Here is a 20,744-nt window from a genome sequence, read left to right as displayed (position 1 = left end):
GCCTGCTTTTTATGCTGAATAAAGCTAATAAATGATTTTTAAATCCTTCTATGGTATCTAGTTCCCATAAATAACTGAATAGCACGGGTAGGAACCACCAACCGTCATTGTGATTGATTCAAACAGTTCAAGCCAAAAAAAAAAGAAGAAAAATATAGTCAGAGGTGACACTTAATGTCAGCAAGTTATTTTCTTAGAACCTGGTATGACAGTGTTCAGTGCTTAGAATATTTATGGCCTAACATGTCTTTGGTGTACTTGAAAGGTAATCATTCTCAGGGCCCCCGTTCTTCCATAAGTGATGGGGGGTGGATCCCTCTCTCTGCATGGAGTCCTGTTAAAGTCACTGGGTCTCTGCATGGGCACAGAAACCTGCCTACGTGAAGCTCATTGTAAGATCAAGGTCTAAAGTAGCAGCCCATTATGAACAGCTTGTAATTTATTGTTTTTCTTCATAGTTAAATTTCAGGGAAACTTCTCTAATACATTCAAAATATATTCCGAAAAATAATCCTTCTTGTTTAAAGTTCTCTAGCTAACCTGGCAAGTTTCAGGCCCAGAAGGTTGGCACATGCCAATATTCTCCCTTTTGCCAAAGAAGACAGTCCAATACTAATGGGAAATTAGTCCCCATTCAGCGCACGGTTACTGCTGTACAAATTATTTCCTTGAAAAAATCTACTCTTTTCTCTCTTTTTTATTTTGTTTGTCAGTCTTTCTGTCATCCTTCTGGTATAGTCCCAACTGAAAAACAGCTACTCAATTTAATACAAATCAAATGACACACAATTCTGTGTAAAGCAAGAGAAAATCTGTTAGCTGATTGGTACTGTGGCTGCTGCTCCAATAAACATAAAGTCCGAGATCAATACTGCACAGCCCAATATTTTGCATGAAAAACATCACCCCAAAATAACAGGAGACCCTCCCTTAGGTACCTTTATCACCATTACAGTCAGTTTTTGCCAACAATTATATCTGAAATACTACAGTTTCCTCTATGCTTAGCATAGCACATAATTGCCTTGTCTCAAATACCATTGCGTGGTAACATTTGGTAAATGATGACAACTATAGAGGCCATAGAACAGTCTATTCTCTACTCTAGCTACTGAATTGTAAACTTTCTTCTGCCTTTCAGTCTTCTTGCAGTATATATTAGCAGCTAGGGAAACTCCTCTGACCCTTTAGTAAGGCACAGAAATTTGTATCACTCCGGGCCTGATAATGAGTGCCTTGTTAATTTCACCAGGAGTTAAAGGGCTCAGTATTTTGCAGGAGGTGCTCACCAGCCTTGCAGAGTCAGATAATATGATTTGCTGGTGGAATTTGGTCCTAGCTTGTGTGGTTAAAGTCATTCTGTCTTTGACCTCATATCTCACAAGGCAACCCAAACATGTAGGAATTATCTACAAATATAGGAGAAATTAGTAATATAGAATAACCTTATTTAGAGTCTAGAATTCAGCAAAAACAGCCTTTAATAAATTATCTGTTAAATATTTGAGAATTAAGCATGTTCTTGGTGATTTTTCCCCCCCCAGGTGGAAATGAGTCCCCTTGAGAATGCTATTGAAGTGCTGGAAAATAAGAACCAGCAGCTGAGAACTCTGATTAGTCAGTGTCAGACCCGACAGATGCAGAATATAAACCCACTCACAATGTGTCTGAATGGGGTCATAGATGCAGCAGTTAATGGTGGAGTTGCTAGGTACCAAGAGGTAAGCAGTTTATATATAAAATATATATTACAGATCTATTGTATTATCTGTTTCATGCATAGTTTTACTAATTTTAAGCTCTTTCTGTCTAACTCTTGCTCTGTATAAAAACATACAGATGGTATTATATATAATGGGTGCAAATAGTACTAATAGACACTTCATTATACATAATCACCTATACTAAAATAAATATCAAAGGGTCTGCTATGACACCCCCTTGAGTGTCGTGCCCATGTCATGGTATATTAGGAGCTGCTGGCCCTACACCCTCTCACTTCCTTCTTACCACCTGGGATGGTTGGTCAGAGCATCTTGTCTTGCATTGCAAGAATGTTAGTGGTTAGCCCATTGTCTATCTTCTTTGTATATAATTTGTAAGTACTTAGTTAGCTATTAAGTTAAGTGTCAGGTTAGTTTGGTAGTTAGAGTCTCTGCTGGGATGTCGCCCCAGAGCAGGGCATGCCCTGTTACCCCAGTTTCAAACCACGCTTGTCATGCAACAGGCCGATGCCTATTAGTGACCTCCATGAGAGCTGTTTGAAGTGCTTGGGGGAGTCCCATAGAAAGGACAAGTGCAGAATCTGTAAAATCTTTTGTCATAGAACCCAAAAGGAGCAGGATATCTGCTTGAGGGCCCTCCTCCTGGAGGCCGCGCTTTGTCCTGTGTCAGAGCCCTCCCGCTCGGACCCCACACCGAGTACCTCAATATCGGTATGGAGTGCACTGCCAGCACCGGGCTCCGTTCAGCACCATTTCCCCCTCGCTGGTGCCTAAGAAGCAGCAAAAGAAGAAGAGCCCCCCAGCATCAGAGGGGAAAGGGGCTTAGAGCAAAGGACCTATGTCAAGTCAAGTGCCTGTACTGAGGCTTCCCGGGGGTACCGCTGCGGTCGGACCCCCTATCCTGGCCAGGGATCTGCCTCAGACTCCTGGGAGCGGCAGGGGATCCCGGCTTCTCCTAGGTCACTCGTTGGCCGAAGCGGCCCCAGGGGCTAAAGAACAAGCAGGCCATCTGGTACTGCTGTTGCCGCGCCAGGCACCAGACTTAGCTAAGACCCCAGCATCTAAGGGCAAGCCAGTCATGGACCCGCCGCATACAGCAGTGGAGCATCCTCGGTCCCCATCTCCGCAGCCTAGGACCCCAGCACCACTCTCTCCCTTTCTCAGAGGCATGAGACACTGGAGTCGAGGCACCGGTCCCTGTACCCATGGTACCAGTGAGCTTCCCACCAAAGATCACTGCAGCGCAGGTCACCTTCGACTAGACGGTCTCCTAGATGTCGGTCCCCACCCGAGGTGGGATTGCTCCCTATCATGACACCAGTCTCAATCTCCCTGGTACTGTTTGTCAGGCCGGCACCAGTCCTTGCTTTCGTCTCACCAGTCACCGATCAGGGTCAGTCAGCAAACTCAGGCCTGGTCGCTGGAAGGGCAGTGGTCAGAGTCAGACCAGGAGTTCAGCCCCTTGCCGAGGAGGGGTGATTCACTGCTGACCCACAAGACCAGTGCGGCATCTGCAGCTACGGCATGGCAGCAGGGACAGTGTCCCGCTCAATGGCCATGCTGGAACCCATGGGATGTGCCCATAATGCCCATCCCATATTCCCACCAGCGCAGCAGGCTCCAACACCCAAGGAGCCATCCCCAGAGAGGGAAGGTGAACTCGCCCCTCCCCCGGCAGTGCAATCGTCGTTGTCTCTGGACGAAGTAGTGGCAGGTCCCTCCCCGACGACTTCCAGGAACTCCAGGCCCTTCTTAAAAGGGTGGCTACCAATTTGAACTTAAAAAGTGAATTCGCGGAGGAGTCCAACGACCTCTTTAATGTTATATCCTCCTCCAGTGCCTGTCCACCCAGGGGTCCTTAAGATCGCCAAATCACTGTGGCAGACCCCCTCTTCCATTCCACCTATTTCTGAGAAGGTGGAAAAGAAGTATTACATCCCTGCAAAAGGGTTTGAATATTTGTACATGCACCCTCCACCAGCATCACTGGTCATGTCTGCTGTTAATGAAAGGGATAGGCAGGGCCAAGTCAGTGGCACGCCAAAAAACAAAGATGCCAAGAGACTGGACTTGTTTGGGAGAAAAGTTTATTCGTCTGCCAGCCTGCAATTTTCGGTGTCTAACCACCAGGCCTTTTTAGGCAGGTACAATTTTAACAGCAAATTCAAGGAGACCTTTCCACAGGACCAACTCCAGGAGTTCGCTGCTTTGGTGGAAAAGGCACAGCGGTGGCGAGAAGGGTCCTCCAGATGGCCTGGGACACTACGGACTCACAGGCCAGGGTGGTCGCCTCAGTGGTGGTCATGAGGTGCAGCTCCTGGCTGCAGTTCTCCGGGTTATCCCAGGAGATGCAGGTCACTATTCAGGACTCCAATTTGAGGGGGCAGGGCTCTTCTCCATGTTCACAGACGCAAGGCTTCACGGCCTTAAAGACTCCCTAAGCTGTCATGGGATAAAAGGGAAGGTCCTTTCATGGATTGAGAACTGGTTAAAAGACAGGGAACAAAGGGTAGGAATTAATGGTAAATTCTCAGAATGGAGAGGGTTAACTAGTAGTGTTCCCCAAGGGTCAGTCTTAGACCAATCCTATTCAATTTATTCATAAATGATCTGGAGAAAGGGGTAAACAGTGAGGTGGCAAAGTTTGCAGATGATACTAAAGTACTCAAGATAGTTAAGACCAAAGGAGATTGTGAAGAACTTCAAAAAGATCTCACAAAACTAAGTGATTGGGCAACAAAATGGCAAATGAAATTTAATGTGGATAAATGTAAAGTAATGCACATTGGAAAAAATAACCCCAACTATACATACAATATGATGGGGGCTAATTTAGCTACAACAAGTCAGGAAAAAGATCTTGGAGTCATCGTGGATAGTTCTCTGAAGATGTCCACGCAGTGTGCAGAGGCGGTCCAAAAAGCAAACAGGATGTTAGGAATCATTAAAAAGGGGATAGAGAATAAGACTGAGTATATTATTGCCCTTATATAAATCCATGGTACGCCCACATCTTGAATACTGTGTACAGATGTGGTCTCCTTACCTCAAAAAAGATATTCTAGCACTAGAAAAGGTTCAGAAAAGGACAACTAAAATGATTAGGGGTTTGGAGAGGGTCCCATATGAGGAAAGATTAAAGAGGCTAGGACTCTTCAGTTTGGAAAAGAGGAGACTAAGGGGGGATATGATAGAGGTATATAAAATCATGAGTGATGTTGAGAAAGTGGATAAGGAAAAGTTATTTACTTATTCCCATAATACAAGAACTAGGGGTCACCAAATGAAATTAATAGGCAGCAGGTTTAAAACAAATAAAAGGAAGTTCTTCTTCACGCAGCGCACAGTCAACTTGTAGAACTCCTAACCTGAGGAGGTTGTGAAGGCTAGGACTATAACAGTTTTTAAAAGAAAACTGGATAAATTCATGGTGGTTAAGTCCATAAATGGCTATTCGCCAGGATAGGTAAAGAATGGTGTCTCTAGCCTCTGTTTGTCAGGGGATGGAGATGGATGGCAGGAGAGAGATCACTTGATCATTGCCTGTTAGGTTCACTCCCTCTGGGGCACCTGGCATTGGCCACTGTCGGTAGACAGATACTGGGCTAGATGGACCTTTGGTCTGACCCGGTATGGCTGTTCTTATGTTCTTATGCCACCCTCCACTCCTTGGGCCTTCATACCCACAGACCAGGAAGCTGTTTGGCCCACCACCTCTCCAGTCTAGGTCCTGGGGGACTCTCCGGCTGGGCACCTACAGGAGAAAGGATAGAGACAAGGGGTCTAAGCGGCATTACACTTTGTTTTCCCGTTTGTCTGCTCAGCCTGGCCCTTCCAGGGGCCAAGGAGGCCAGAAGAAGTCATTTTGAGGGTGTGCTCGAGGACAGTGCCTCAGTCAGTTCCCAAGATACACCCTCCCACTCTTTCCTCAACCATCTGTGCCCCTTCCGGTTGGCCTGGTCACGGCTGACCTCGGACCGTTGGGTGCACAACGTAATATCTTCAGGGTACACCCTGCAGTTCGTGGCCAACCGTCTCTCCCACCCCCCTTCCTTGTCCCTCTTCATGGACCCTTCTCATGAGCAACTTCTCATCCAAGACGTTGAGAACCTCCTACACCTGGCAGTGGTAGAGGCGCAGGGAGATGAAAGGAAAAGGTTCTACTCCCACTAGTTCCTAATCCCGAAAGCAAAAGGGGACTTCAGACCCATTTTGGACTTGTGTTGCCTCAACAAGTCTCTCAAGAAGTTGAAGTTTCACATGGTCTCCCTGGCCTCCATCACCCCCTACTTGGATCTGAAGGACTGGTACACTGTCCTCAACTTGAAGGATTTCCACATTTCCATTTTCCCAGGACACAGGCACTTCCTCCGTTTTTGCTGGGCCAGCACCACTTCCAATTCACAGCGCTGCCCTTTGGTCTCTTGTCAGCCCCAAGAGTAGTGATAACGTGCATAGTGCCAGTGGCCGCTTACCTGAGGTGCCAGGGTGTTCAAATTTACCTGTACCTCGACAACTGGCTGATAAAGGGCTGGTCCCAGGATCAGATGCAGTGGCATCTTGATCTGGTTTGCTCCACCTGTCGCGACTTGGGGCTGTTAATGAATGAGAAAAAGTCTACTTTAATTCCAGTGCAACATATAGTGTTTATTGAAGTGGTCCTCAACTCTACTCAGGCCAGAGCCTTCCTCCCCATGGTGGACCTTCTCTCGTGCATGCAAGCCCACCCTCTCACCACCACTCACACGTGCCTGCGATTGTTGTGCCACATGGCGGCCTGCACTTACATAGTCCGGCACACATGGCTCTGACTCTGTGTGGCTGGCGTTGGTCTACATCCCCAACAGACACAGCATGGACCATGTGGTCAGGATCCTGGACCTGTACTGTCGTCGCTCACTTGGTGGCAGAATCCTGCATCAGTGTTGGAGGATTTCCCTTCGCAGCTCTGTCCCCATCAGTGACCCTCATCTCCAATGCCTCAGACCTGTGGTGGGAGCCCACCTGGTCGATCTCAGAACACAAGGTCACCATCGCTCCCTACACATCAACGTCAGGGTGCAGTTTACCTGGCCTTCCAAGCCTTCCTATCTCACATAGAAAGCATGGTGGTCCAGGTCCTGACAGACAATACAGCGGCTATATTCTATATCAACAAGCAAGGTGGAGCCAGATCATCTGCCCTTTGCCAAGAAGCCATCAGGCTCTGGGACTTCTGCGTACAACATGACATTCATCTCGTAGCCACCCACCGGGGCCAGGAACGCTTTGGCAGATCGCCTCAGCAGGACTTTCTCATCTCACCACGAGTGGACCCTCCATCTGGAAGTGGTCAGCATCAACTTCCAGAGGTGGGGGACTCCCCAGATGCACCTGTTCACACCCAGGCAGAACAGGAAATGCCACCTTTTCTGCTCAATTCGGGGGATTGACAGAGGCTCCCTGTCGGATACTTTTCTACTCTCATGGTTGGGGGCTCTGTTGTACACCTTCCCCCCAGTGCTGTTAATTCACAGGGTCCTCATGAAGATCAAGCAAGACAGGGCAAAGGTGATCCTCATAGCGCTAGCTTGGCCGCACCAGCACAGGTTCGGCACACTGCTATACCCCTCGGTGACAGTTCCGTTACAGCTGCCGGTCAGGCCAGACCTGCTGTCCCAAAACCACAGCAGTCTTCTGCATCCAAACCTGGCAGTGCTGCACCTGATGGCTTGGCTGCTGCATGGTTAAATGTGGAGGAGCAGAAGCGCTTGGCCCGTGTTCAACAGGCCCTGTTGGGCAGCAGAAAGCCTCCCACCAGAGCGAGCTACCTGGCCAAATGGAAGCGGTTCACTTCTTGGACCTTGGTTAAAGGTTTTTCATCCAAGAAATGTCTGCCATTTATTTGTGCAGGTGCTCTCTGTGTATAAGTTGAATATCAGTTTGTTAAAAAAGAACAGCAGTACCTTTAAATATGAAAATGGGTCTAAAACTGTGATACATGATTTTATTATTCTGTACTGCTGTGGGAAGGGTTGGGGTTTTGTTTTGAAAAACATGGCGCCCTAAAGCTGTTGTAAACATATTCATCAAACTTGTTGTGACTTTGTGCCATGATTATGTTCTGCTTAGGCATTCTTTGTGAAGGAATATATCTTGAACCACCCAGAGGATGGGGAGAAGATCACACGCTTGAGAGAGCTGATGCTTGAGCAGGTAAAATGGAGAAAAGACATAGCAGAGAGCCTGCTGTGTATTCTAGCTGAAATTGATATGTGCCCAGATAAGATATGAAATTGCAGTGTTAAGCTGCTCAGTGGCCCTCAGTATTTGCTGTATAAGTTTTCAGATAGCCTGCAACTCTCTATAAGTAGGTTTCCAACTGTAGTTAACTTAATCTCTCTGATCCTCTTCATCCTCTTTTCCTCTCTCCAAAAAAAATACGTGGACCAGTAAGAGGCAGAACGTCCTTTCATATGATGGCATTTGCAAATATTTGTTTTATTTGCATGTTGTTACATATTTTACCACTACGACAGACTGACTCTGCTATGATTAAAAAGTATATTGTAGTAATAATACAACTTGTATTATGTTAAAAAAAAATTTCCACAAATACTTGCCTGACTAGGAAATAAAAATAGACAGCAGCTAAGGAACTGAGAGGTTGCACTTTATATAAAAACTTAGGATCACTATTTGATCTTTGAACTGTATTTCTCCTTTTTTTCTATTGCATTTGTTTTTATTATGTGGTTTGAATTGCTTAATGTAGAAGTTACTATTTATGGAAAATAAAGATAGATGAGCTGCATAGTTTGTGATTAATTGAAAGGAAGAGATCTGCTTGGAAATGACATTAATGACTATGTCTACTTTTTGTTTTGATATCTTATTTTCCCCTTTGTTTCACCAGTAAAATAAAATGTGAAAAAGGAACTTTAAATATTCACTTGGTTAAGTGATAAGCCAGATAAACTTTACACCTACTTCCTAGGCTGGTCAAAAACATCCAACAAAACGTTTTCCAATAAAAAAAATTGTTTTTTGTCAAAATAGAAATTTTCTGTAGGAAAAATCAATTTTGGCTGAATTTTTCATTGGGAAAAACCTAGATGAAATCTTTTGTTTCTGCATGTTGACCCCATAGACTCCCATGATGCACTGCAGTGGCTCAGTTGCAGGGAAAGCCATGATGCGTCATGGAAGATGTAGTCCAGCTGGAGAGCAGGGCCCCTACGAGAGAATGGGGCACAAGGGATCTAAGGGTAAACTCCCATGAGGCACCATAACACCTCAGAAGCAGAGATTAATGTTGACCTGCCCTGAAACAAAATGGTCATTTTCACACGTGATGGTGAAGTCAGTGCAGCTCTGCTGATTTACACCCACTGAGATGCTGGCCCAAAATGTCCGCTGGATGCTCTCATTCAAAGATATTACAGCATAATGTAACTATTCTAATTTACATTAAAGTTTATTTGGTTCATCACTTAACTAAGCCAATATTTTAAATCTATCTAAGTAAATCTGAACAAGATTATAAGTGATATGTTTTGGTGCTATTACTCTCAAGCCTGGTGGATCTTTGTCCTTCATATAAAGCCACCACATTAATTATCACTGCTTGGGAGATACCTGGTAGTGGAATAACATGGGCTCTGTAGTCACAGCAGGATGTGCATTCCAAGAACTGTGTTTGCACACATCCATGTTGTCTGCCCAGATCTGCTGGCTCCTTACCAGAGTTATCATCTTTCACATTTCTATGCAGTGACATTTTCTTCCCAGTATTGTTTGGGGAAAGTCTTCATTCATATTTTTAGAACTGCTTATTCACACATTCACACTGAGTCATTGGTATCAAGCCAGCTAAATGTTTCTGAAAGTCAAGTAGCACAAAGAGGAGAAAAGTAAATATTTTTGTCTAGATGCCTGGTTTTGGCCTTAGGCCTTGTTTAATATCAAGGTCCTTCTAAAATACGTATTTCTGTGAATTCATAGCATTGTAGCATGGTGGTTAATGATGGAAAGCAAAAATTAAACTGAAACACAACAAAGAAATGTCTTTTTTTCTCCCCTTTTTTTGTGAAGGCCCAGATTCTAGAATTCGGATTAGCTGTACATGAGAAGTTTGTGCCTCAGGATATGAGACCTTTACACAAAAAGCTAGTAGATCAGTTCTTTGTGATGAAGTCAAGTTTGGGAATACAGGTATGTGAGCAGATGTACTGACAGGACATAGGACACAGCCAGGGCCGGCTCCAGGTTTTTTGCCGCCCCAAGCAAAAAAAAAAAGGGGGGGGGGAGAGGGGAGAGGCAGAGTGCTGCCTCCAAAACAAACAAACAAAAATGGAGTGCCACCCCTTGAAAAGTGCCGCCCCCAAAGGGCCAGAGTGCCACCTCTTGAAAAGTGCCGCCCCAAGCACATGCTTGGAACGCTGGTTCCTAGAGCCAGCCCTGGACACAGCTTAGCTGCAGCGACTGCTTCATTTGAACATGGTTGTTAGTTCTGCTAAGTGATGAATAGTGACATCTTTTGGTTGCTTGGTTGCATTACACTGATGTAGCACTGGAGCTTCTCTTCACTTTTTGAAATTATCTTTGCGACTTAAAGAAAAATATTGATTTTACTTTATCAAAGGAAAATGTTGAACATCACTGCAGAAAAAATACTTTAGCTGCTTAGATATTAATGCACCTGATTCAAAGTGAAAATGTACAGATAGTAAATTGAAAAGGTATGTCAATAAATGCTTGATGGTGCTTTTCCTATTCTAATTAACCTTTTTTAACCAATAATTAGGAATTCTCTGCATGTGTGCAAGCTAGTCCTGTTCACTTCCCAAATGGAAGCCCTCGTGTATGTAGAAATTCAGCGCCTGCTTCTATGAGCCCAGATGGTGCCAGGGTAATTCCTAGACGCAGGTAAATCAAGGATTAAATTACCATGAATTTCTAGTTTTGGGCACTTTCATACGATGTACTAGAACAGTTTTTCTCTGTGGTGTCATTTATCATATATATGCTTCTTAATATATCAGTCCACAGGCATCTGCAGACATCCATAGCTGATAAAAATCACAGTATAATAAATAAACCTAAATTAGAGTGTATGAGATAAGAGATGAGATAGTGTTTATTTTCTCTTTGTTCCCCATTGGTGTTTAATAAATTGGAAAACTTGGAATAGGAATTGACTACATCAATTTTTTATTTTTCCTGTAACAGTCCATTAAGTTACCCAGCTGTAAACAGATATTCATCCTCATCATTGTCATCACAAGCCTCTGCTGAAGTCAGCAATATCACTGGGCAATCAGAAAGCTCCGACGAAGTTTTCAACATGCAGGTACAAAGTATTGCCATAGTTAAGCTAAATACGATCTTATTGTGAGTTTTCTCACAAGAAAGCACTAGATTTATTTACTCACTATCATCTTCTATTTACTTTAGAATTGTGATTGAAAGAGTGTTAAAAGTTTTTTTTATAAACAGACCTTCATATTCTATGTGCTGTCAGCCTTTTTAGTTATAGAGAATGATTATTATTTACATAACTATACAGTCCAATTTGAAGATATAAATGCATGTAAGAAAAGTTATTTAAAGCTACACAATCTAACACAAATCCATTTTTTTTCTCTAATCAGACCTTTCAGTCTAATTATCATTAACACTGCGGCAAGTTCAAAATGTAATAAATTATATTCATATTATTTACATCAGTTTGCTGCTTAGAGCTCTTGGAAAATTAATGTAATAAATTGTAAAACTCTGCTCTTGGCAAAACATTTGTGTAATACATATGCAGTATATTTGTATTTTACAAACTTGTATGTACGATGTGATCATAAGAGTGTCTCATCAACTTCCAGCCAAGTCCATCTACCTCAAGCTTGAGTTCTACTCATTCCGCTTCACCGAATGTGACCAGCTCTGCCCCATCCAGTGCCAGAGGTTAGTGCTTGTCCACTGAGTTAAATGGCTCTCAATACACTAACCCACTGAATCTCAAATTATTGCCTGTGTGACACAGAATGCAGTTTATTGTCAGAGGAAGATGAATTGTTGGGAGGGGAACAATAGGACATCTCTGTGTTATGAAATTGGCCCACAGAATTTAAGTGATCAGTATTTCAGTGCATTTTAGTGCATTAAGTTATCTTTTGGGGTTTTTTTTTATATTCCAGCTTCTCCTTTGTTGTCTGACAAACATAAGCATTCCAGAGAAAATTCTTGCCTGTCCCCAAGAGAGAGGCCATGCAGTGCCATCTACCCGATTCCTGCAGAACCTTCACAGGTACACAGTTTGTTATGGAGATCTATTCACGTTTACTCTGGTGAATATGATAATAAAGCTTCTTTAACTTTGTCTCTAATTCAGCAGGAACATTTTATTTTAGAATAGATCAGAGAAAACAGTATGAGAAAATTTGGGCACTTCCTCATTTGGTAATGTTCAGATGTTTTCAGATAGGACAGATAATTGCCTACCGCTACAACCTCTACCCACTGTTGTTAATTTTGGTAGGTAGATATTCCTCTGAACTGGCAATGTGATGAATTCAGTGAGAAAAAGGAAAGGTTGTCTGCATATTTATAGGTAATATTAGTAAAATATACAGTACATACTAAAGAGAAGAAGCAAGAATTGAAATGTGAATCTGCTTAAATTGATCTAATCTGTGATTACCATCAGCCGAGTTTAGACCTGGTTTTGATATATAATCAAAGAAGCGGGAGATGCGAAGGTCATATAATCCATCTCCCTGCCATTATGTGACTGTTCTTGTGTGAGGTCAGGAGCAAGGAAAGTGGAAGGGCTGTTACAATAGCAGTTGTCCATAGTGAGCTTCCATCCTCCTTCCTCTGAAACATCATAATTACTGGCCATTGTCAAAGCCAAGATACGCTACTAAGCCAATCACATATGGCAATTTCTAAATCCTTATGTAATTTTAGAGAGGAGGGACAAATAGGAAAGGGGAGGCGTTTTTTTCTGGCATGGGGGTGAGAAGGGAGGAGAGAGAGGAGAAATGAGTTTTCACTTTAAAGTCACCATCTTTGAATCCTATGTAGGAATATCCCTGTCCTTTTAGTTCTGTGGATTAAAAAGGCTTACAAAATGAGTTCTGTACCAGCCAGTTTTGAATCCTCATTAATTAAATGCTTTTTATTAATGGGCCTACTTTCTTTCCAGTACTTTTCCCCTTGTTATACATGTAAAAGCACTTCCAGTCCATTCTATCTCCACAGCATGGCCTTCGTTATTGCAGAGACTGGGTGAAACTGAAGCACTTTGACAGGGAGCCTTATGACAGTGGCAAACAACATCCATTCTGATTCCCCCCCAGAAATTCTGCCTCTGACAACATGAAACAGTCGTTCTGGTTCTTGAGAAATTATTTGCTGCTTTCTCTTAAAATTGAGTTCTGCCTCTCTCTCACTCACTCTCCACCTCTTGGCTATTAAGGTGGTTCTTGAAGAGAAAATATTCTCCTCTTTTCTATATAAGCTTTTATACCATGCCCATCATCATGATAGCTGACAATCTCAGAACAAATACTTAATCTTAGCCAGGCTGAGAAGCAGTTCTCAGGGACCACAAAATGAGTACTCTCAACTGACAGCTTCCTGCCAAACTCAGAATGGCAGAGCAGCCAAAGCTGCATAGAGCAAAGACCTGCAGATACTCTGTATGTAAAGTGGCTTTTCAGTCAGCCATAAAGAAAGCACTGTGCCATTTTTGCTCCCAGCCTGTAAACTCTTGCTTTGCCAAGTGGAATGTGGCCTCCGTTCCCCGCTGTACCAGAGATTCGCCAAGAGAGCGTGAGGAGCCGCTAGGTCCAATCTCCACTCTCCCAGAGGCTCACCTGACAGGAAAATCTCCCAATCTATCTCTACCCTCAGTGTCCCCAGACAGGGTAAGTAGAAAATTACTTTTCTCATGGAAAGAAGTATATTTCAAAGGCAGGAAGTTTCAACTATTCCCCCTCTTCCTCTCATGTCCTTAAAGGGAGTCTAACTTTTCTAGGAAAGGGGCAGGTATCCTTCTCAGAGCCCCTTCCTTCTAGGATAGCAAGAATGGGTCATATTCAAAAGATACCGTTCTAACCCTCTATCATCAGAAAAACATATTCACTCTTGAGAGATTTTAAAGGCCAAATCATCACACTCCTTACAGAGACATCCTTAGCACTTTATAAAAATTAGATACGGATGCTGACACTAGTCCCTACTACTTTTATTCTAGCACTAGTTTGCATTCAGGGTCTCTATCAGAGCATTCATACTATACTCCCTGGATTTCTTTGTCACCAAGTGAAAAGAGTAATTTATACTGTTGTCTTTCAACCTGAAAAAGAAGAGGCACAAAGGGAAGTGCCTGCTCTTCCAATCCAGTGCTACCAGAACACTGCACACCACATTTGAGGAAGTTACAAGGACTGAGTAGGACCCAAGCCACAGAAGTATTGGACTTGAGTGGCTGCTTAAGATTACATCTATCCATCTACAGACTACCTTTCAGTGCTAGCTGCTTGGTCTCTGGATGGGTTGTGATGCCTTGTCTCTCTTACCTGTTCTCCATATGAAGAATGTGAATGCCTATTGTTGGTGACCTAGCTTGAAAATCTCCATAGACACCTGCCCCCATAATTGGTTTGTTGTCTTTTTAGTCCTTTTTTGGACTAAATAAGTCCAATAGTCCTTATTTGCTCCATGATTGGAGTCATTCTCCTACATAAGAGAAACAAGGTGGGTGAGGTAATATCTTTTATTGGAGCAACTTCTGCTGGTGGAAGAGAGAAGTTTTCAATCTTCACAGAGCTCTTCTTCAGGTCTGGAAAAGGTAACCAAAGTGTCACAGCTAAATACAGGATGAGACAGATTGTTAAACATGAGACGTTAGCACATGTTGCAAGAAACTACTTAAAATGAAGTGGGCAATTAACACCTCTCAGTCATAGGAAAAAAGAAAGGTTAGTAGGTTACAAAATGTTGTAATGATCCATAAACCCAGTGTCTCTGTTGTGACCATGATTTTTAGTGTTTACCAGAGTTGTGAATTTAAGTTCCTAAGCTCAACTTTTGAAGGTGTTGTGCAGATTTCCTTTGAGGCTGAGGACTGAGAGGTCAGATATGGAGTATCGCTTTGTGAAAAGTATTTGCCCACAGGTGGTAGGATGTTTTTGTCTTTTATCATTTTTCTTTGTGAGGTCATTCAAGAATGAAGTGATTGTCTGGTGTCACCCATATAATTGTTGAGGCATTTGTTGCACTGGATGAGGTACACCACTTATTGTGATAGGCATACATAGGACCCATGGGTCTTGTGTGTTGTGTCAGACATTAATCATTTTAGCTGTGGAGATAAGTCTGTGAGCTGTGGCAGATTATCCATGGACCCCTGGGGCCCATGTCCAGGGGTCCTGGCCAATTGGGCGGCCCTGGAAAAATGGGTGCCCCAGCAGAAATCTGCCATGGGGCAGCAGAAGCTCAGAGCCGTGGCAGAATCTGTGGGGCAGGTGGGAAAGCCCCAGCTCCCCAACCCTGGCAGAAGTGCCAGGCAGGTGAGGTGGGGCAGGGGAAGCCCCAGCACCCGGACCCCGGTCCCCAGCAGAAGGATGGGGTGGCACGGGAAGCCCCAGCGCTCAGACCCTGGCTGCAGTCCCAGGACTGGAGGAGCCCTCACTCCCCTCTGAGGACCTGGGGCTGTGGCATGGGGATAGAGCTTCTATGGTCTGGGAACCGCAGTCGGGTGGGGCGGGGGAGTGTCAAAAGGAGTGAACAGAGGGATGGGGCCACAGATGAGGGGGTGGAATGGGTCAGGATCATGGGCAAAATGTGGACAGGGACACAGGGGAAGGGGTGGAATGGGGTAGGGCCGTGGGGGGGTGGGACCGCAGGCAGATGGGGTTGGGCAGGGCCACGGTTCTGGCACCAGAGCGCGTGCGCTTGCTCTGGCCCAGGGCCCCAGGAGATCTTAATCCGCCTCTGTCTGTAGGTATTGCACCTGTTGTTCTGGCAGGGTCTGGTGCTGCTTTGAGTTAGTGTGTCCTGGTCTATGGGAGGCTTGCTTCTGATTTGGGGAGTTGTTAGAAGGCCAGAAGAGAGGGTTTGGGAAAGATTTCTTTCAGGATGTGGTTCCCATCAAGTATGGGTTGTAATTGTTTGATGATATTCTATATGGATTCCAGTATGGGTTGGTGAGTGACAAGCAGGGATGTGCATTTGGGTGGGTTTTGGGTCGGTGTTTTGTTTTGTTTTTGTGTTTGTTTGTTTTTTTTGGGGGGGGTGATGGGAGGGGTGGTATCAAAGCAAGTTCTCTTGAGGTATTTGGGTGGCCCATTCCCTGATGTGATTTGCTTCTCTGATGGAGTGTCCTTGTTTGATGAAGGCAGTTATAAGGATGTTAAGGGTCTATCTTTGGAGCATATTCTGTGGAGTCTGAGTTCCTGGCTTTAGATAACAGATTTCTTGGTGTGTTTGGGGTGGTTACTGGATCTGTGAAGGTAGATGTGGTGATTCATGTGTTTCTTGTATATAATTGTCTGTAGGGTTCCATTGCTGAAGCTTATTGTGCCATCCAGGAAGTTGATGCTGGTTATGATGATGTTCCTGGATGCCATGATCAGCTTCAACATCCTGGACATAACCAAATATTAGTATCTTCCCCCAATAGAAGTTGGTCCAAATAAAAGTTACCTCTTCCACCTTGTCTCTCTCTTATCCTAGAACCTACACAGCTGCAACAGCATTGCAAACTACATAACAGCATTGCAAACTGTCATTCTTTTGTTTCAATCTATCCTCTTTCCTTTATGTTTCATATGAATTTGCTTCCTTGATTCCTACTGGTGACTTCAGTGCTTTTTCAGCCCCTGTACTTTTCCTTCAGAAAGGAAACCAGATTTTTTTTTTTACTTATTGCCTCACTTTCTTGTCAAAGAGCAGTAGTTAATGCTGGAAGAAGATGTGATAACAGGAATTGGCTGGATTGGTTTTCCCTCACTGATTGTTAGTCTGGTCTGCCTTTAAATTGCAGAACACAGCACTCTATTTAGATTTGCCTCAAAAAATAGATCTGAGTTATTTGTGGGAATAGCTACTTATTTTATTTTCCTGTTATTTAATGTCAAAGAGGATTTCCAAAAAGTGATCAATATGCTGTGTGAATGTTGCTAATTGAAACACCTAGGAGCTTAGAATAATTTCATAGCACTGTATTCCTATGATTTCTGTAGTAATCAATATTCAGGTAGGAGGGAATTGCCATAATGCAGGGGATAATTCTTACCCACTATAAAGCTAAGAAACCCTGCTACCATGAAGAGTCAGATCTTGGGGAATTAGGAAAATGACCCTGTACCAAGGAGACAGCAACATCCTAGATATCACCAAATATCAGTATCCGATTTATGTCCTGATCCTACAATGAAAACCTTGCAGATGGACCTCTGTACCCATTTGGTATCCAACTGAAGTCAAAGCACACAGATTTTACTTCAGGATTGGGCCTTAGGTTGTAAGTGTAATGGGGCAGGGAACTGCCTTATATACTGCCAAAGCCAATAAATAATAACTATCTCAAATTATTCCAATATGCACACGTTTCCAAAAAGGAGGAATTAATCTCCATTTTTTCCTACTCATTTCCATACAATTTTAAGTTCTCAGGGCATGGGGAGGATTACCCCAATATGCCTCTTTAATAAACAAAAAACAAACATACAAAACTACCAGCTCTGTGTATTTGGATTACCTCAGTTTTCAAGATCATTTTCCTTATTTAAATAATTTGAGCCAAATTCTTTTGAACATTTTGTTTTTGCGAAATTAATGTAATTGTCTTTTAAAAGGTCATTGGGTTGCCATTGTCTTTTCCCGTAAAATGCACTGTTCTGAATTTCCAGAGAATGCTGTTTAATCATATTGGAGATGGTGCTTTGCCCCGAAGTGATCCTAACCTGTCTGGCCCTGAGAAAGGTGAGTAGAATCCTGTACCGCTGCCAATCTGGGTATCAGTGAAGATAAACTAAAGTTGTCACTGTAGAATGTCACTCCTCCTGACTGGCTGGTGAATAATAATAGTTCCTAGATCTCATATAGCACTTCCCATCCATACATCTCAAAGTGCTTCACAAGTAAAGGACAGTGTACCTGTGATCTGAGCCTTGCATTCAGAAGGGCCCAGGAGATAGCAGGGAGTCAGAGTCTCAGAGATGGAAGAGCAGATGGCAAGGCATTGCTGCGGCTGTCTGCCTGCTAGCATGGTCTTGAGCTGGCTGGACTGGATCACTTGGGAGGAAGTTTAAAGGCTTAGGAGTGGGAGAAAGATACATGTTCATCTGGAGGCTGAAGGGGAGGTTGAGATGATCTTGCCTTGGGTTGGGAGGGAACCCTGAAGTTTGGTACATCCATTCCCCATTTAGCCATACATAATTCACCTCTGCTCCCTGTTTATATCTGGAATGCTAGTGGAAATAGATCTAATTATCTTTGCCATATTAAAGTAAATAAGAAACAGCCAGTATTTGCTACAAAGAAAATATAAATGAGGGAGCTTCTGTATTGTTGTTGTAATTACCCCTTCACAGAGCATTAAGTTTTAAACTGAAATCACTCTGGAATTCACAGAGACACTCCAAATGGTTTGCAGTAAAACAGATTAATTCCAATCATACAGTTCAAAAGAAAATTATAACTAGAGCCAACCAGGAAATGGAATTTCCATCCTGCAAAGTAAATTGAGTTTTCTAATATTTTTTCATCCTGAATCAGGATGAAAATTCAAAAGCCAGAATTTTTAATGAGACCAAAAAATCCAAAATGTCCAGGCCAGGGATTTGGAGCAATCACATTTTTGAATTGCTCCGCTCTGGCTCTGCTCCAGCTCCGGGCAAAAACCTACTGGTCCGTGCTCCAGCTCCGGGCTCTGCTCCAAAGCTCTGGTCCAGGCAGCAGAAATATTTTGGTCTTTACAAAATGATATATGCTGATCTGGGAGCTGAAGAACTGGCCGTCTAGGGAGCCCACTCAACCACCAGACTGGAGCCTAGGGAGCCAGTTAGCTGGGGTCCTGCCCATCTGTTTACTTTTAAAGTAAGGACAGATCATGCTGCTAGATGGAAGTAACATATTACCATTACCATTAAATGTCTCTCTTACATATTAGGAAATAAAAAGACAAAATGTTTTTTTAAGAAATGGGCTGATTACCGTGTCCTGCTCTCAGGGTCAACCCTCTACTGCAGAAGCACTCCCCAGGAGAATTAATCAAAAAGATTGATAAAAATGTTCTCACTGGAATGCATTTTAATTGGTACCTATTAAAAGCATAATGTATGTTATGTGTACTTATGAATAAATGAATATTAAAATGTAAATGGTGAGTTGCCAGGTAAACCTGAATCCTGGATATTAGGACTGGAAAATTAAATATACAAGGAATCTTGGTGCTTTAAATACATTTGTTTTAATTTAGTTAATGAATTTGTTATTCTCCAAGCAAACAATTGCATTATTTAGCCCCCCTTGGATAAAATTGTTCACTCATCACGAATTAGTTCTTTGTAATATCTACAGGGAATATTTTATAAAATGTTTCTGCTTTAGAATGTGTAATAAAATGTCAGGAAATTTTTGTCATTGTTCTGTTTTTTAATGTAGTGACAGGTTGTGAGCAATATTTCTGCAAATGGATTACTGTCAAGGTTGGTTCAGGCCAATATCAGATTGGTCATTATTATCTGGGCACATGAACATCAGGGCACATGTGACTATAGAAACCAATTGGATACTGGTTTAAACACACCTCCCTCTCCCTCTTACCTTATGCTCCCCTCATTTGTGTATTTATTTCCTGTTGTGTATTTTCTAAATTTTAAGATCTCTGGGGTAGGGACTATCCTTGTGTTATTTGTACAGTGCCTGGTACAGTAGGAATCTGGTAGTCCTTAAATGTACTGCAATAGAAATAGTGAATAACAACAATGACACTGCACTCTGACTTTCACTCCATTCTTGTAAATGAGCACAAGGTCCTTCTTGTGTTTCAGTACCATGTTTGCACACAAGTATGGAGGGCAGGCCAAGAGAAAAATGGTATAGACCAGGGGTAGGCAACCTATGGCACGCGTGCTAAAGGCGGCACATGAGCTGATTTTCAGTGGCACTCATATTGCCCGGGTCCTGGCCACTTGTCCGAGGGGCTCTGCATTTTAATTTTAAATGAAGCTTCTTAAACATTTTAGAAACCTTATTTACTTTACATACAACAATAGTTTAGTTATATATTATAGACTTATAGAAAGAGACAGTCTAAAAACGTTAAAATGTATGACTGGCACGCAAAACCTTAAATTAGAGTAAATAAATGAAGACTCGGCACAGCACTTCTGAAAGGTTGCTGACCCCTGGTATAGACAGGGCTTGTGCTCCCTATATCTTGGAAGCACTTTGAATTTATTGTCAACAGATGGTTCAGCTTAAAGGGGCTCTTACCAATTCTATAGTCCTTATTTTTTTGAAGGTAAAAGATTTTTCATTAACTAGAGGGTAGCTTTAAGGAAAATTGCAATTTTTAAGATCTCTTTTGGGCCTGCCAGTGTTAAATGTCTTTTTGTCAGACAAGTGTGGAGAATATTATAGTATGAGACCTCTCTGGTTCCCTTCATAGAGAATATTCCATGCTTTGTGCAGTAATCGCTATTCCATGCACTACAATGCAATTAAACATGTACAAGCCCTGGAAAATGACACTGATGAATACCAAACAATGATCTTATACAAGTCAAGGGTGCCAAAGTCATCCTGCGACCAAGTAAAATTACATTTTTAATAAGAACCTCTGGACCTCATGGATACAAAGTAAGGGTCATATGCTGCCCTCACTCCATTTTTTATTTTGTGCAGTTTTTAATGTTTTTTAACTTTATCTCTTCTCTTCATGAGCCTATGTATTTTTGTTCAGTTCCTCTACCCCTCCATTTTAAGTTCTCTGTCTCTCTCTGTTTTTTGGGGAGGGTGGGGAGGAGG

General features: G+C 42.9%; 1 protein-coding gene across 2 annotated transcripts in view; it reads left to right on the top strand.

The window, feature by feature from the left end:
- The window catches only part of DOCK4 (dedicator of cytokinesis 4), a 394,664-nt gene that overhangs the window by 365,750 nt on the left and 8,170 nt on the right, over positions 1-20,744 (top strand). For both annotated transcript variants that reach the window (XM_039507024.1, XM_039507017.1), the window contains 8 exons: positions 1,545-1,721; positions 7,836-7,919; positions 9,798-9,917; positions 10,510-10,631; positions 10,935-11,055; positions 11,582-11,663; positions 11,897-12,006; positions 17,621-17,693. In XM_039507024.1, the coding sequence (XP_039362958.1) occupies positions 1,545-1,721; positions 7,836-7,919; positions 9,798-9,917; positions 10,510-10,631; positions 10,935-11,055; positions 11,582-11,663; positions 11,897-12,006; positions 17,621-17,693 (889 nt within the window). The remainder of the gene's footprint in view (positions 1-1,544; positions 1,722-7,835; positions 7,920-9,797; positions 9,918-10,509; positions 10,632-10,934; positions 11,056-11,581; positions 11,664-11,896; positions 12,007-17,620; positions 17,694-20,744) is intronic.

This window comes from Mauremys reevesii, linkage group 1 (assembly GCF_016161935.1).
Source record: "Mauremys reevesii isolate NIE-2019 linkage group 1, ASM1616193v1, whole genome shotgun sequence".
NCBI classification, from domain to species: Eukaryota; Metazoa; Chordata; order Testudines; family Geoemydidae; genus Mauremys; species Mauremys reevesii.
Note: the sequence above shows the minus strand (reverse complement) of the source record. Positions and strands in the feature narration are given on the sequence as shown.